Source organism: Phoxinus phoxinus (genome assembly GCF_949152265.1).
Source record: "Phoxinus phoxinus genome assembly, chromosome: 25".
Classification (NCBI taxonomy): Eukaryota; Metazoa; Chordata; class Actinopteri; order Cypriniformes; family Leuciscidae; genus Phoxinus; species Phoxinus phoxinus.
In genome coordinates, this window is record NC_136900.1 from 17,298,195 (window position 1) to 17,315,633 (window position 17,439).

A 17,439-nucleotide genomic window follows, 5' to 3' on the forward strand; every position below is an offset into this window, starting at 1 on the left:
TTGTATTTTTGTTTGGATGAACCAAAAGCGCAGGAGATGCTCCTCGTACGCTGGCACGCGAGCGTTTAACTCCACGGCTCTGTCTTAGGGACGGTAGAGAGCATGACCTCGCTTAAACAGGATTAACTATAAATAGTGCTGCCTATCCTCTACTCTCGCGACGCGCGCTCCATCGCTAAACCCGCTGGACTGTAGCTCAGGTTTGATTGAGCGTCCATCCCTTCCTCCACCTTTGCTATATCTGGTCAAGAAAAAAAAAGAAAAAGAAAAAGAAGAAGAAAGAGGAAGTGTGCTTATTTGTATGTAATGTGCACTTGTAGTGTAGGCCTACTTCAAAACTTAAATGCATGTAAAAAAATAAAAAAATAAAAAAGGGACTTGCAGGGAGCCTAATATTAATAAAATAAAATGCATCTTAAGTGTACTTAGAGAGTATCATGATGTTTCTTAACACAAGCACCATTTTTAAAATTAAACGTTTAACTTTAAAGTACATTTTGATTCATATTTTAATAATCTTTTGTCATGTTTTAAAGAAGTGCATGTAACCCCTCCAGTCCTACTCGCCCCGCTCTGAGTGGGACTCGAACTGGCGTCTCCGGCATGGGAGCGTCAGTCGCTACAGTGCCTCTTGAGGCCAGGGGAGTGTGGTTTACATGCACAGCTCTTACTAGCCTATGTTCGTTACACTCACCCACTAAACCTCACTTCCACCCGGGTCACGGCACCAGTGTAACCCTTCCGGTCCTACTCACCCCGCTCCGAGCGGGAACTGGCGTCTCCGGCATGGGAGGCGGGCGCATTAACCATAGACATTATATAAGATGGACACAGCGACCCCATAGGTTTCAACAGAGAAAAGTGAAGTCAATTAGAAGCACTCACTTCCTGATGGCTGGGCGAACTGCGCAGGCTCAAACTGAGCTTGATGACGTAGATGTGACGTGAGCAACCTGTCTGACAGTTGTAAGTCTTCTAGTAGCTGTGCCAAGAGACATCTGAATCATTCCTTTCCGAATCTCGCAGAGACGGAGAGCGTGAGTATTAGCTGTCCATGAGCTAGCAGCAGGAGCAACTTTATGACTCTCTATGGGCTTCTCCCTTGATTTTATGCCTCCACGTCCCCCCAATTGCTTGCGAGCTTCTCCGCCTGTCTACACGGTAATTTCTCGACTGTGCGACAGAGAGTCGAGTGGTTATGACGCAATCATTAGCCTATTTTTACAAAAACGGTTTCTACGGGGCCATAACGTAAGATACAAAGTAATGGAGCCTTTTATACATTGTCGTGTTTCTTTAGAATGGACAAATGGAGTCTTTAAACGCCTCAGATGTAAAGTTATTCGCTGTCAAAGTGACGACAAAATGAATGGGAGTCAATGGAATGCTAACAGCAGGTGGGGGTCTGCTACAATGGCGCCCCCCAAGGGAAGCTTCAGTTTCCGGTTGATGGATTACCCCCTTGGCATTAACAAGGACGCTAAAGACCGCAGTTATAGCGTCAATCGCTAGTACGCCTCTTGTGACCAGGGGAGTGAGGTTTACATGCAGCTCTTACTAGTTGGCCTCTGTTACATACACATATTTTGATGTGTTGACCAACATACCAAAGCAGATGCGAAGTAGGCCTACTTGATTATAATTAAGTGTATAATATAAGTGTAAAATATAACTTGATTATAATATAATTATTTGATATTACATTTAAACTAAATTGCAACTTCATCACTACTACTGACTGCTTAAACACCTGGATTAATACACATTCCCATTTTTTAAACCCACAATATCTGCAACATGAGACCAGATTTTTAGATTTTTACATAATGGTTAAAAAGTTCTAACAGCTGATCTGAGACTACTTACTATATTCATCCTAACTCCAGTTTGTCATTCCGAACCGTTCGTTCCCCTCCCCCAGCCACGCCTCTGGTAAATTAGAGATCAAGCCAAATGTCTTTCCTGATCCAGGCCCTGGCCTCCCGTATCACCTCAGTGCCGCAATAACGGCTGATGATGTCAAACCCTGCCCACAGATGGAGTCGAGTGTGTGTCTGTGCAGCCGGCCATACGGCGTGAAATGATACTAAACGCACAAGGCATGTATGCTTTAACTTCGACGACCATTCACGTGCACAACTGCTCTCTGTCATAGGATTACATTGAAGACACACACTCGAGCGAAAACACACACACACACACACACACACACACACACACACACACACACACACACACACACACACACACACACACACACACACACACACACACACACACACAGCAGGATTACCAACACAGTTCCACACAAACATAGCAAGATTACAGAGACACATACAACCCCCTCTTCTTCCCCAACACAGGATACAGACTGCTGGATTAGAGAGACACAGATTCACATAGAGGGAAATTACAATACAGTGCATGTCAAAAACTCTCTCAAATGCACTGTTGAGAATAAAAACACACTCATGCTCTAATAAGATCGCATTTATACACCTAAACATGTTACTGTAAATACACATCCATAGCGGATCCAGATGTTGATTTTAAGGACAAAATGGCCATTTTGGTCATTCGAGTGACAGATGCAACACTTTACATAAGGGCCAACGTGATTCTGAAAGACAAGGGCTTGAGGTTTACAGTAATTGGCACCGTTGGATCGATCAGCCTCTGTTGGAGTGCTCACATTGAGATATCGAATCCTTGCAAGACACAAACACACCATCAACCTTACACACTTCATGTGCACACGCGAGCGCACAAACACACCGTCACAGAATAACCTCACTAATCTTCTCTCAATGGGTTAAAGCCGCTGAAGAAGCTTAATAATTTAAGAGGAAAACAGCATCAGTGCTTTTAAGGACATATGCACAGAGATTAGCCCCCTTGCGCCACGCTGCACAACAAAAGACACCCTTTCACATGACTGAATTGATGATGCAAAATGCATTTTGTTATCAATACGATAAAGTAGAGTGGGCAATATATCGATGTAACAGAGTTTTGCTCGTTCCACTTCTGTATAATGTTCAATATGTGCCAGAAAGGAATCGACTGCTTTGTATTATATTGTCCATGTCATTGTGTACTTGAAGTCCCTCTGTGGTGAAAATCAACCTTTAATGTTGTTTATATGTCTATGTGGTTATTTTATAATATGCTTTAAGACAAACCATGTGCAAATGCATAAGTCACACCTTATATAAAGCAGAACATAATGAGGAAATCATAAAAGGCATGCAAAAACGACGCGATTTCAACAAGCTAAAATGTTAGAATAACTTCAAACCTTAGCCTACGTTTCCGCTATTAAACCGAATTTGTTATTACTCGCCATTTGATAACAATGTAATTTAGTCCCTACTGTAATATCTGCAGTAGGGACTATAGTTCACTACTGTATAATGAACACACCTTTTTCACACCTTTGAAATCGCTGGTGTTTCTGACGTCACAAACTACCTTGTAATCAATCACGTGAACGTGTGATCGTCAACGAGTGGATCTCTGAGCTGGTGTGAGTGAGTGGAGGTGGGGCTAATTTGCATATTCACAGAACTGTGTTTACTAAATAAGGCAACGGTGTAGTGTAGAGTTACATTAAAGCTATTTTAAGGCATGAAGACATTGAAGGAAAAAACTTTTAAATATGTAATTTTGGTGATCAAAGATGAGTTTTAAGGGATACAATTGTTGACTGTAGTCAACCTGCTCTTGTAGGAGGGCTTTATGAAAAATTAGATGTTTATGTTCTTTGTTTATGTCATCTTGTTCTGTCGTTTATGAAAGGCTGTTTTAATAAAATTACGGCATTCTGTTTGTGAAAATCTGTTGGGGTGCTTTTACACAAGCACTTTTGGTCCACACTCAGGTGCGATTGACGTCGGAGTTCGGTTTGTTTGGATGATGTGAACACTGCTTTCCAAACTCAGGTGCACACCTGCAAACCGTACCTGAGTCCGCATAAAAAGGTTTGGGGGTGAACGTGCTTCAGCAGAACAAGTTCCTGGATCAACATTACAATCAACCAGTCATAGGTGCTTCTCAGGTTGTAGAATGTCAATACAGGTTTAACAATATAGACATAGACAAATGCATTCACACTTTCCTGCCTTTTAAATGCATCTGAAAGTTTTATGCATAGCTGCTTGGCAGATCTACGCATTAACTGGCCATATCTCTCTTGTCCAATTAGTTGATGAATTGTATGTTGTCACTCCATCCTGACAGGATTTGTTGACTGTTTCTTCATTCGGGAAGAAGTCCCTCTCTATTATTAATAGTTTAGCAGAGGCTTGTAAAGGTCAAATGCATTGGTTGAGATTTCAAACATACGTGAAGATCTGGATAAGATAATAGCAGCTGTTTATTTATATAAAGAGCACTGTACATATTTTTTAAGTAATTCTGATGTGGAGATGTTTATAACCCATCATTCTAATATTAATTATATAACCCATCTCACGTTGTGCCTTTGTGTAGAGTGATACAATGCTGTTTTTCTCTGGGCAAAGGGCATACCTTTCATAGACCCAACTATTCTTTAAACTTTTAAATTTGAATCTTGTGGAATTTGTGGAAAGATGTACTTTTTTCATATCCTAAACACAACGTCCAGCTGCTTTATATTGGTATATCTAATTTCTCCCCTTCACCATTGGTTGGAAATGTGTTGCTTGGTTATGTTTTCTATGGGACAAAAGTTGTCTTCCTCCAGGTGGCGCATGGCTGAGAATAGCAACCTTCACGAGTGCAATAAAAATCTCAGGACGTTATTATTGATACATTTGTTCACTAAAATGTATAATTGGTTGAATCTATCAATAGCCTATGTTAAAAGTAAGCATGAAAAACTGACCTACGAACAATTATTTAAAAAATCCTCCTCTTCACAAATGACTTTGATTGGTCAATTCTGATCATCGCTGAGAAAAGTAACAGCTGTCACATGATTGTATTGTCCAGTGGGGCCTGTTATTTTTCTCAGCGCTGTTCGGGATAGACCAATCACAGTTGTTTGTGAATACCGTATGACAAGTATTTAAACCTAAATAATGACACTACAAGACTTAAATAGTCTTTTAATGAAAAATACACAGAGAGAAGCTAAAAAATATTATTTATACATATTAGAGACAACCTCCGGTCCAATAAGACACGCCCCGTTTAATGTTAATCCCTTTCTTTGGTCTTTGGTTTGGTCTTTTCTACCCAGTAGCCATAGAAAGAGCTCGCTAGTGCGTTTGAGTTTAATGTTTTAAGCACACGTAGTAGTCATTCTGTTTAGGTCAAACTAGATTTTGCATTTCGTTTTGTAAGCATTCCAAAGATATTCGCTCCTTCAATATAAGGGCACTTAGTAGGCAGCCTATCCAGGATGTGCTCGTACGGCGCCATTTTCCCTGGGAGGGAATGTTAACAGAAGCACACTGCCAACGTGCACTATTAAGGGCCCTAGAAATCTGTTTTACGAAGTGATATAAAATATGGATTCAACGCCGACCAGCTCTAAACACATCTATAAAAGTAAGTCGTTCGTTTTTGCGCGAAACTATTAAGTAATGTGAGCATTAAGCTAACTAACTGGGTGTTTTATGTGCACTAGTGTCTGCTGAGGATATCACAAAACTGATACAGCTGCGGTCCAGCAACTCAGCGCTTTTTGACGGGAGGAAAAATTCGTCAAAAACAGCCTGGAGGTGCGATTTGTTACCTTAGAATTTGCACTGATCTCTCACAGCCGTGTTCTGATTAGTTATTGTAGTTATTGTACATTTTTACTTCTAGTGCAATACTCAGAGAAATGGGGCTTGATGAAAAGATGACAACTGAGCAGATTGCCAAAAAGTGGGAAAACCTGAAGGCAAGATATAAGGTTGGTCTCACTGCCAATTGTGTTTTTCAAATGGTAACTTATTCAACAGTTTAATGAATTTACCAATTCATTTCAAGGATGCAAAATATCCTCCCACCGGCATGGAGAAGAACCCCACCTGCTGGAAATGGTTCAATCTCATGGACGATGCTCTGAGTGAGGAGTTTGAAGAAAAGATCAGCCAGCAAGTGATCACGTCAGAAGCTGAAAATGATAATGCACCTCATCCGAGTAAGAAGTTACGCCAGATCAAAGTCGGAGGGGAAATATTGGAATTTCTGGAAGAGGAAGGAACTTCTGTGAACGTGCCAGCAGCCACCAAACCACATTTGGTTAAGGAGGGAATACAAAAAGGCAAACAGACAGCAGATAGCTATTCATTGGACATCATGAGAACCAAACTTCAAAGAGATAGACAGCTTCTAGAGAAAGAGCTCGGAGGCCTGGACAGAGAAAAAGCCCTCCTGGAGCGGGAAAGGGCCCTTGCAGATCGGGAAAGAGCGGCTCTTCACCGGGACAGAGTCCAGGTAGAGAAGGACAAAGCTGCGGTTAAAAGAGACAAGTCGTCATTGGAACAGGACAGAGCCCGACTGCAGAAAGACAGAGACGCATTGGCCAGGGACAGAGCGGCCCTTGAAAGAGACAGAAAGTCAGCGGATTTCACAAATCACGTAAAAGGCAGTTCAGGATGCAATGGACTGGACTGTCCTCATGAAAAGAACAGAGAAAAATTAATAATCTTACTTGAAAGAGTGATTGAAAAAATGTGAAGCAATTCTGAGAATGAGGCAAACCTCAGAGAAAATACTGTGAGATATGGGATATCTGAACGCTCCTTGGGTTGGTGTGTTCGCAGTCTGAAGAGACATATACACTTTATTTTGGACTATATTAAAATTACTAAATATTTTTTTGTAATTTTCTCTCCTAAATCAATCACATTTGTCAAACACAGTTTGACTTGACTTAACTTGACTGGAGTTTACTTACCACATACATTGGCAGGGTGCACAAGGGCCCCTAAATTAAAATGTTTTTGAGATTTGTTAAATTATGTGTTGACTAAGAAACACAGAATGTGATGCTTTATTTCTGATATAATGTAATATAATAATGTCTGTCAGTAAATTATACCGTTTGTGCCATACAATAAAGGTCAAAACCCAAGATTGGCAGTCCACTGCTTTCATTCAGATGCGTAAGGGAGAATTGAATATAGGGTGTTCGTTTTGTAGCTTACCTGGTAAATTTAGATTTTATTGTTTATTACTTTAGTGTTAAAAGTTTGTTAAAAAGTATAAAAAGCTGTTTAATAACAGGTTCAGTTTGTGACAACTTGGTCACAAATGGTCAATGTTTTTTCAATGAGCGGTAAGGTGTTCAACAATAATACATTATTATAATAAATGTATATTAATAATGTATATTAAATAATGAAAATAAAAATATTAAATTTGCCATGTCCCCCCCCCCCCCCCCCCCCCCATGAAAATAATTCAAAATAAAAGCATTTAGACTTTTGGATCCAACTATATCAACGTGAACTCTTAATTCTCAGAAAAATCTTACTGTTGACAGTGGGTAGATTACTTACTAATTAGTCACTGATTAAAAATGACATGACAAAAACTGTAAATCTACATTACACATTGCAATTCCACAAACTTTGAAGACCTTCTGAATGTGTATAAGCAGTAGACTTTTTTTAGAATAGGAAAATGAAAAAGATAAAAAAAAAACCTCATTGATTAACAGAGGGTTTATCAATAAATTATGATTAAGTTATGGCCATTGTGAGAATAACATATGATGTAATCAATGCTGTCTAATTACGAGTATTTTACAATAGGCTATAACAAGGCATACTTTTTAGAATCAGATAGGCTATAATCCAGATTACAATAATTTACCCAGTGACTGCTGATCAGCCTTATTTTAGTGTTTACAGTTTTGAATAATCATTTGAACTAACTTGTATTTTTATATTTTCAGTTTCAATGTTAATTTTACCTTTTTTTATGTGGTTTTTAATTTTTTAATGAGCTTTTCAGTTTTATTTTTTATTTTTCACAGTTATTTTATATTTCCAGTGATTTTAGTGCTTCATAACTTATTTCAGTTACTTGCCAGGAAAACATTTCTAATATTTATTTAGTTTAGGGTTTAAAATAATATTTATAATTATAATATGTCTGTTTTATTTTATTAGCTTAAAAAAAAATATTTAGCGTTTTTTTGTTGTTGCAGGATTTAGACTCGATTTCTCATAAAACGTGTAGATAGATATACTATTTATAACTGAATATGAAATGGAATTTCATTCAGCTGTTTTGCTCCTGACAGCTAGAGGGCACTAATCTGACATCATTTGTCGTTCTGTTAAAAACGGGAAAAGCTGTGAAGAAGTGCTGTCTGCAACAGACACACAAAACGGTTGATGAAGAAGTGAAAGAAATCCATAATATTCATGATATTACTTTATATCTCATTAGAGGAGTTTGGCCACCTCTCTCACTTTAAGAAATGGCGCAACCATCTCAACAGTGTGAGTGTCATTCTGTAAAGCTGCACTGTGTCTGCACGCATGCAAAACTTTCGCACATTTCGAACTCTTTTATGAGTTCAAATGTAATTCAGCGTGGATTTAAAACCAGTTTAATGTACATGCCATGTCCAGTTGCACTAGCTTAATAAATAAGGATTTATTACTATTATTTCAGACTGTCAGCTGTCAGTTTATCATGTGGTTTGACTGGGCTGTTTGTTTTGTGTGTATAATCACATGTACAAACCTATAGTGAATTCATATTGTCCTGTTTGCATTGCGGTTCTGTTTCAGGGTCTCACAACGACACAGAGGCACTGATCAGGTGGCGCATGGCCCATGGCTATTTATTCTCAGGCTGGAGAAACACATGCAGGAATGGCTGGGAGTATGTATTCATTGTGATTCATTTTGCATCTGTTGTACATGTTGTTTGTATCCTCATTTTCTATGCTAATTGCTTGTTGTTGCAATTTTTGTACAATAAAGAACTCTTAATAAAGGGGTTTTTCAAATTTTTCTTACCAGGGACCCCCATTTATAGTAACCCCCTTTCTAAAATATAAAGACACATATTTCAATTAATTATTTAATTAACATTTAAAATATAGATTACATTAATTATTGGCTGTATTATATAACTGACTTACGTTTATTTATTTTTAAATTTGTTATGTAATTTATAATAATATTTACCGGTAATCATTTAAAATATTATTTGGCAAATGTTTAGTGACAGTTTAATTATTATAAGTTGATCATGTATTTGTTGCTACCCACTTAAGATTAGTGAGATTACAATTGAATGTTAAATTGAAAACATTAAATAATTTTAGCAATATTCACAATAAATGTAGTTACAAAGCAGATTTACAAATATTATTTTCTTACAGCACCAAACAAGCCAGATAAAGGTCACAATGGCAAAAGAGATCTCACTAGAAATAAACAGCACAAGTAATGGTTTAAAATATAATATATTTTTAAAAATGATTCTTGAAATATTAAATAACAATATAAACAAATCTGTACATAAAATTGTATATATAATAATATAAAAATTGTGTTAAACATTTAATTATTATCTTAAGTAAACATTAATTTTGACAGCCCCCTAAAACATTTTTTAATAAAAAAAAATATATATTTCAATCTCAAATTTTTCATAGACATTAGTGTCACCCAAACAGTTCTAAAAACCTCAGTATTTATCTGTATGCAGTTGCAAAAGATAAATTGACAAAGAGAGTTTTCTGTTTGTAGGATGTTCATTCAAGAGACAAAATTAAACCTGGATGGAAATATTACTTCTCAAAGAGCAAAACGAAAGTGGGAGAACTTAAAATGCAAATACAAGGTAAGATGGATGCATAGGGTCTATAACAATTTTATTATTAAAATTATTGACTTGTATAGTTGCACACCACTCATACTTTTATTTTCTTCAGAAAATATACAAATCTAGCTACAAAAAAGCATAAATGCAATTGTCCTAATTGTCCTTTTTGCCTAGGTTTTAAAAGCTCTTGCGAAGGATGTCGAAACGGTAAAACCTGAATCCTGGCGGTGGTTCCGACTCATGGAAAAGGCAGTAGATGGCGATCCCACTGACGTCGACCCTCCTAAACCGACCTTACTGACCAACCTGGCGGATGAGACCGAATGTGCAGCCCAGCCCTGCAAGAAGATGTACCAGGTAGAAATGGGGAGTGATATTTTAGAATTACTGACTCATTCAGTCATCGAGGTCAACACTCAAGCGACGGTAGCCGATGATGGACCCTCATCAGACACAGCAGAAAGCGTGAAAGAGAGACCGATGGAAAACAGCCCCCCAGAGACTCATGACGAGCTACAATTTGAAAAAGCCAAACTCAGAAGAGAGCGACAGCTTCTGGAGAAGGAGCACGCGGACCTGGACCGAGAGCGAGTGCTGTTGGAGCGCGAGAGAGCCGTCGCGGACAGAGAGAAAACGGCATTGGAGAGAGACAGAGCGCAGTTGGAAAAGGACCGAGCTGCAATTGACAGGGAAAGAGCGTCTCTGGAGCAGGACAGAGCGCGACTGGAGCGGGACAGAGCGGCCCTTGAAAGAGACAGAGAGACTTTAACCGCCATGGCTCTTGAGACAAACGGCACAGGACACACTGAACCATATGCCGAGGACAGAAAAAGATTAATATTTTTGTTCGAGAAACTAATCGAGAGGTTTTGAAATCATTCTGAAGCACTTAAAAGCATCAATGTTGCTCATTCTGTAGGTATTTCAAATAATAAATTATTTAAGGTAAAGTGTTTCGGGTTAAGTTAACCCGACTTTAGACACATTTAGAGGAAATGTGTTCCCAGCTGTGTTCGGAGCTGTAAAGTTCTAGTTCATTGAAGTTCAGTACAATACGTTATGGATCATTCATGTTAAGTTTATTTCCCATATTTTCAGGCTCTTGGATGCAATGATTAAAGTTATTGTTTCAGTCTTTGTGCTAAATCATTCATATTTATTTAGTGGCACAGACATCTAGGCCTGGTTTCACAGACAGGGCTGAGATTAAGCCTTAAAAAACACCTTCGAAATGAGAAATATTGTTTTTATGGAGATAGTAAGTAGAATATGTTTTCCTATTGTTTTCTTCGTAGAGAGTTGCTGATGAGGTGACTCATTTCGAGCATTGAAATGACAGCTTTAAATTGACCGGTGTTTTGCAAATTTTAGCTGGGAAAATCCAGTATTTTAATAGGAATCCACACAAACTGGAATAACACACGAGGGTAGAATATTTCCCCATTGCAGAATTTGTAATGGGTTCATGTTGGTTGCATGGATTTGCTGTGTAAAATGTTTTTTAATACAATATATATATATTTCTATCTCAAATATGTCAAATATTTTCATAGACATTAGTGTCACCCAAACAGTTCTAAAAACCTCAGTATTTATCTGTGTGCAGTTGCAAAAGATAAATTGAAAAAGAGAGTTTTCTGTTTGGATGTTCATTCAAGAGACAAAATCAAACCTGGATGGAAATATTACTTCTCAAAGTAATGCAAAATACAAGGTAAGATGGATGCATAGGGTTGACCAACAGAAATCTACTTGGTTTGAAAGTGACTTTAGTGTGAGACATGCTTCATAAACTGAGACGTACCTTTCTTCCCCACAAAAATTTGCTGCTAGATAGACGTCATATTTTTGACCGTTGCATTTTTTTTGCTGACACAGCATTCTAAAAATAGATAAAGTATGTTGAAATAGTATTTTGAGGTTGTAGATACATTTTGTAATAACTTTTAGTGTATTTCATGTGCTTATTTTTCAACTATCACACTTTTTAAAGTCCATTTTTAATAGTTTAACAGACAGATTCCACAATGAGTAAATTATTGAAAGACAGTCGCTGTGCTGTATATTTAAGTTATGATATTATTGACGTGAGCTGAATGAGGAAACAGTTACCACAAAAGCTGATTTGCAAAACTTTATTAAAAGATGTTTTGTTTTGTCTTTTGCATTTGCTGTTTAATGCAAACATGCCATGCAGTTTCAGTAAATGATTTGCATACAGCTATAAAAAAATTCAAATGCTATCCCCCAGGTTATGAGTTGCAGCATACAATGGCTATACAAATCAACTAGTTCCCATAATCAATGGCCCAAACCACAGTATATTTGCATTCTGTTCTTCCCTTATTTTTTTCTTAACTCAAGGTCAGTTCAAGTGCTGACCATATTCTTTCTGTAAAACTAAATTCTGCTTATGGTTTACTATTGTCATCACCCACCCTCCCCTCCCAAAACCACAGACAATATTAAACCTATAAAAGGTTCATCGTATGCATTTGACACTGATTTGCCAGGACTTACTTTTTTATGAAAACTTTCTTGTTAAAACACATTTGCAGCTAAAAGAAAGCACTTTAAAAAAAAATTAGGATCAATCAGTGAGATTTCTATAATTTCAGTCATGGACAGCTCACCAGAAATATTGGATTTTGATTCTTCAGATGAAAATGGGTAAGGAAATTTTTTTTTTATTCTGCGCTTAAACTTCCAAGGCAGGCTTCAAACTTTCTACAAATCAATGCTTCTTTTTGGAAACAAATTCAGTGTAACTGTCAAACGTGTGTTTTAAGTCCCGAGAACAGTGGGATATTTCTGCAGCAGTGGGAAGCACAGGTTCGGCCCTACATTGAGATGATTGACTACATGAGGGGGATTGGCATTGAGAGGGAACTTGCACTGCCGGCCATTGCAGTGGTGGGAGACCAGAGCTCGGGGAAAAGCTCCGTTCTAGAGGCGCTGTCAGGAGTCGCTCTGCCTCGTGGGAGTGGTATGTTGTATTATTCACATTCTTCTGTTTATGTTAGGAGGCATCTATATTCTGATATGGTCCGTTCAGGTATTGTCACTCGCTGTCCACTGGAGCTTAAACTCAGGAAGCTGAGGAGTGGGAGCGAGTGGACCGCCATAATCTCTTACAATGATGTGCGAGAGACCTTTCATGATCCCGCAAAAGTTGAAAGTTACGTCAGAAGGGGTGAGGCTATAAAGCTAAATATCATTGATAAATAATCATAATATATAGCTTAATATATAATGAATGAATGAATGTTTACTATGTAGTATTTGTCTTGAACAGCACAAGATATGCTTGCTGGAGATGGGGTTGGAATCTGCGATGATCTCATCAGTTTAGAGATCACATCACCTGATGTTTGCGACCTGACACTGATCGATCTACCGGGTATAACAAGAGTACCTGTAAAAGGGCAACCGGAAGACATTGGAGACCAGGTGATACGAAAATTGTTGCACTTCGTTTTACAGTATGTGCACTTAAATTTACTTACAGCGTATTTACCTAAGAAGTACTGGGCAATATAAGGTAATAACATGGGTTAGGTTTAGGGGTAGGTTCAGGGTTAGTACCTAGTTATTACCCCGTTAGATAACTTTATTTTACAGTGTCCTTGTTACATATGTTACATGTACTTAGTAATAACAGTAAATTATGCATAATTACATGCAACTAACCCTCAACCAAATCCTAATCCTACCCTAACCCAATCGTAAGTACATGTAGTTGCTTAATATTACTCAGTGCTTAAATATATAATTTCACTGTAACAATGACACCTTAAAATAAAGTGTAACCCCCGTTATTACTAGAATAAGTACTTACAGTCCTGTTTCCCGTGTATATACTATGTACAGTAATTACAATAACTGGGTATTAACCCCTGTAGTTACCTTATAATACCCAGTATTTTCTTGGTACAGTGTAAGTACATGCAAGTACACAGACTGTAAAATAAGGTGCATCCAAAAATGAGAAAAAAATTAATTAAATTTAATATGAAAGAATACATTTGAAAACTGGACACCACTTGCTGAATAAAACCTGCAACATGATGATGTTACATGCATACAGTTTGAAATGTTTCAGGTCTTCATTGTCTCATAAATTAGCCTTTGATTATTTGCAGATTCGACGTCTGATATTGAAATTCATTGGGAAAAAAGAAACCATTAATTTAGTTGTTGTTCCCTGCAATGTTGACATCGCAACCACAGAAGCGCTTAGAATGGCTCAGGGTGTTGATCCCGATGGCTCAAGGACTTTAGGTATTATTACACATCTGAGTATTTACGGTAGATTCGAAAATTAGTTTTGCTTGATATAACGCATAATATCACAGCACGGCAATTTCATTCATGCCTGTTCAAACTCTTTTTATTGCTCCAGCAATATTGACAAAGCCAGACCTGGTAGATAAAGGAGCAGAGGCTGACATCTTACAAGTACTGCAGGGTAAAGTGGTTCCTCTCAAAAAGGGCTTCACCATTGTCCGATGTAGAGGTCAGAGTGACATCAATGAAAACGTTTCTCTGGCTGAAGCCACAAAACAGGAAACGGAGTTCTTCGCCAATCATGTGGACTTCAGGTATTACGTTGCATTAAACCTGGTGGATATTCTTCATTTATCTGTTATTTTATGTAATGTTCAAAGCCATTTAAGAGTGTGTTTTTGTCTGTTGCCACCAGTTATCTTCTTAAAGAGCAGAGAGCCACAATATCATGCCTGGCCACCAGACTCACTAAAGAGCTGGTCCAACATATCAAGGCAAGTCTAAACATTGCAAAATATTTCGAAAATTACTCTAAACACTAAAGTTATTCCTTATTTTACAGGATTCACTTCCATCTCTAAGTGATCAAATTCGCATCAACTTGTCTGTAGTGAGAGTTGAGCTCAAAAGTTATGATGAAGGTCCTCCTTTAGAACCGGAGCTCATGGGGCCTTATCTCAGCAAGGTACAGTAAGTGCAAGCATTAGCTTTTACTTGTATTGTCCAATATCTGAGCAATCCTGGCTAAAATGAACTTCTGTTTCTGTACATGTAGAAAATCTTGGAGTTCAGTGACCAGATAAGTGAGCTGTGTAGAACAGGAGAATCAGACAATGGGAACCTCTTCTCGCTCCTCCGACCAGTGTTCAAGCAATGGGAATGTCATCTGAGTGACTCCAAAGCATCGTGTACGTCATATGGCGACATAATATTATTGAGAACCATTTTTTCTTCAGTTTTTTTTTTTTTTGTCTTGGTATGATTTAGCACGATTTGGATATTCTATCTCCACCCATTAGGCCCAGATTACATTCGCTTCTCATCGCTGGACATATAGCGAGTGATACAGTGAAAAGACCAAAGTGCTGGCGCTCAGCCAATTAAATTTGAGGAACTAACATACAAAACTTTCTCAATTGACCTTTGACTTATAATTTGTGGTAACTAAGTTTATTTTATTTTAGTCAGAGAGTCTGTAAAAGTGATGATAGAAAAATATGACGAGGCCCATCGTGGGAGAGAACTGGTGACCTTCAGTGACTACGCTGTGTATGAATTAATGGTAAAGAAACATGTTGGAGATCTTAAACAACCAGCATTGGATACCATGAGGCTCATCCGAGGTAGCTGCCTGAACTTTAACTGGCTTTTAAAAAAATAATAATAATTGTATATGGATTACATTTGAAATTATGTATAATAACAATTCTCATTTAATATAACCTTAGGTATTGTGCAGAAGGAGTTTAGGGTCATGTGTGAGCTGTGTTTCCCAAACTTCCCTCATCTGAGACACATAATACTGGTGTGTTAAAATGACACTTGTTGATCACATTAAATCATCTCAAAAGACAATAAAAGTCTTAAACATAACATCTCTGCTGTTCCCTTAGAACCATATTGACGAAATTCACTCAAAGCAAGAAACCAAGGTGGATAAGAGGATCCATGAGTACATTAACATGGAGAAGCTTGTGTACACGCAGGATCCCATTTTTAACCAGAAAATTGTCGACTTCAAGTTTGTGGAAATGAGACAGCAGCATGAGTCCATTTGTTTGGATACGGGAGAGAACGCAACCTCACCCAACAACTGTGCTGTGTTTGACACCAGAAGCCTGACTCCTGATAAACTGATCATCTACTACGAGGTGTGGATCAGTTTCTGACTTCAGTATTAGCTGCTCGTGTTCTTTAATATTTGGTTTTGATTGCTCTGAAAACTCCCACATGGTCTCTCAATCAAACAGATTGTGTATCAGCGCTTGGCCGACTACATTCCCATGGTGATCCTGCTGTTCACACTGAAGGAAGCTGCCGTGATGCTGCGGGCTCACGCGATGGACCTGCGGGATGGAGCGGATGTTGTGAAGCTGCTCGTGGAGGACACAGAGGCTGGTCGGAAGAGAACAGACTTATACCAACGCATGGACCGACTGCGTCTGGCACAAGAACGCATCAGTATATACCTCTGAGACAGAAGTTTTCTCTGGTAAAGAGCTGTCCTGACATAATGGTCTGGACATAATGGACTGTTTTATGGTCAGCAGCAAAGGAAAGATGATGATCAACATTATAATCTTCTTACAAAGAGTCCAGTGTCTGTGGGGTTTAATGAACACATTGATTTTTTTAAAAATGTATTTGATCAGATTGAAACTGTTTAAGCTCCATTTAAAAATAGATATTTATCTGAAATGATAAACCCGCATCAAAATAAATGACTGTGGTTAACTATATAACATTTGTAAATGACAAACCATCAGTGATAGTTTGCTTACTGTAATAAATATCAGAATAAAAAAATTGATAGCTTGTTTTTCTCTAAAAACAATTTAACAAAACATATTGACTTTTAAAATGCAAATGATCTTAATAATAGGTCTTCGTTCAAATAAAATGTCATAAGTTTTCTGGTTTATTTTTAAATACACATAAATCAATTTCTTATAATACAGTGCAACATCACCTCGTATTGTTATTTTGTGCGAGAAAAAATCACACTAAAAGAGAGAGACAAAAAAGTTTTTTATTTTTTCATTGATTCATATTTGGTTGGTTTATACAGTGGTTTATGAGTGCTTATAGATTCTTTTATTAATTATTCCTGTCAAGTGAAATTAAATAAAAGACAACTCTGATCAATCCAATTCAAGAACAAATCCTTGAGTCGGAATTGCCTGGTCGCTCAATCGATTCACTGAAAAGAAATGTGATTATAATAATTATGATAATTATGCATAATTAGTTATTACTATAGTAACTAAATGTAATGTGTAATAAGGACACTGTAAAATAAAGTATTACCATTTTTTCCAGACTTTGGTCATCCATTCAAGTGGATAAAAGCTATGAACAGTGTTGGGGAAAGTTACTTTTTAAAAGTAATCTATTACAATGTTGAGTTACTCCCTAAAAAAGTAATTGCGTTACTTAGTAACCTTTTTCTTGGAAAGTAATGCGTTACATTACTTTTGTGTTACTTTTTCTTACCTAGGTGGGCTTGCTTGTTTGTTTTTAATAACCAAAAAAAGTTATATTTTGGCAATTATTGTGAGATTGTATTTCACCGTTTTTATAAAATTTGAGTAAATCTGAATCTTTTTTTTTTTTTTTTGCAAGTGAGATGAGTAAATGCCTGCTCACATTTAGTCTAAAACTACA

At 37.5% G+C, this 17,439-nt stretch overlaps 3 protein-coding genes across 4 annotated transcripts; all 3 read left to right on the forward strand.

Moving 5' to 3' along the window:
• The first annotated feature begins 5,034 nt into the window (after positions 1-5,034).
• LOC306994017 (uncharacterized protein) lies at positions 5,035-7,050 on the forward strand. Its single transcript, XM_079604291.1, has 4 exons — positions 5,035-5,535; positions 5,615-5,708; positions 5,797-5,884; positions 5,962-7,050. Exons 1-4 carry the CDS (start codon positions 5,496-5,498, stop codon positions 6,652-6,654), a joined length of 915 nt encoding a protein of 304 aa, XP_079460417.1. The 5' UTR covers positions 5,035-5,495; the 3' UTR covers positions 6,655-7,050.
• Positions 7,051-8,203: 1,153 nt separating this feature from the next.
• LOC306993599 (uncharacterized protein) lies at positions 8,204-11,276 on the forward strand. The gene is made up of 4 exons (XM_079603476.1): positions 8,204-8,429; positions 8,724-8,817; positions 9,693-9,786; positions 9,943-11,276. Exons 1-4 carry the CDS (start codon positions 8,408-8,410, stop codon positions 10,639-10,641), a joined length of 909 nt encoding a protein of 302 aa, XP_079459602.1. The 5' UTR covers positions 8,204-8,407; the 3' UTR covers positions 10,642-11,276.
• Positions 11,277-12,271: 995 nt separating this feature from the next.
• mxh (myxovirus (influenza virus) resistance H) lies at positions 12,272-17,364 on the forward strand. 2 transcript variants are annotated; one of them, XM_079603682.1, is made up of 13 exons: positions 12,272-12,438; positions 12,558-12,754; positions 12,824-12,961; positions 13,064-13,218; positions 13,911-14,049; positions 14,171-14,369; positions 14,471-14,552; positions 14,621-14,740; positions 14,831-14,963; positions 15,240-15,398; positions 15,504-15,580; positions 15,669-15,926; positions 16,026-17,364. In XM_079603682.1, exons 1-13 carry the CDS (start codon positions 12,389-12,391, stop codon positions 16,248-16,250), a joined length of 1,932 nt encoding a protein of 643 aa, XP_079459808.1. In that variant the 5' UTR covers positions 12,272-12,388; the 3' UTR covers positions 16,251-17,364. The 2 variants fall into 2 exon arrangements, with proteins under 2 accessions (XP_079459808.1, XP_079459807.1); XM_079603681.1 differs by having other exon boundaries at positions 14,471-14,549; positions 14,618-14,740.
• Positions 17,365-17,439: the final 75 nt, after the last annotated feature.

What these genes read in the sequence shown, in the direction of transcription:
- LOC306994017 (XM_079604291.1), top strand. Translation starts at nt 5,496, where the DNA reads ATGGATTCAACGCCGACCAGCTCTAAACACATCTATAAAA. An exon ending in CTCTAAACACATCTATAAAA is followed by an intron (nt 5,536 to 5,614) that starts GTAAGTCGTTCG and finishes TATGTGCACTAG; the next exon opens with TGTCTGCTGAGGATATCACA. An exon ending in ACCTGAAGGCAAGATATAAG is followed by an intron (nt 5,885 to 5,961) that starts GTTGGTCTCACT and finishes ATTCATTTCAAG; the next exon opens with GATGCAAAATATCCTCCCAC.
- LOC306993599 (XM_079603476.1), top strand. Translation starts at nt 8,408, where the DNA reads ATGGCGCAACCATCTCAACAGT. An exon ending in GGCGCAACCATCTCAACAGT is followed by an intron (nt 8,430 to 8,723) that starts GTGAGTGTCATT and finishes GTTCTGTTTCAG; the next exon opens with GGTCTCACAACGACACAGAG. An exon ending in ACTTAAAATGCAAATACAAG is followed by an intron (nt 9,787 to 9,942) that starts GTAAGATGGATG and finishes CTTTTTGCCTAG; the next exon opens with GTTTTAAAAGCTCTTGCGAA.
- mxh (XM_079603682.1), top strand. Translation starts at nt 12,389, where the DNA reads ATGGACAGCTCACCAGAAATATTGGATTTTGATTCTTCAGATGAAAAT. An exon ending in TGAAAGTTACGTCAGAAGGG is followed by an intron (nt 12,962 to 13,063) that starts GTGAGGCTATAA and finishes TGTCTTGAACAG; the next exon opens with CACAAGATATGCTTGCTGGA. An exon ending in ATCTGAGACACATAATACTG is followed by an intron (nt 15,581 to 15,668) that starts GTGTGTTAAAAT and finishes CTGTTCCCTTAG; the next exon opens with AACCATATTGACGAAATTCA.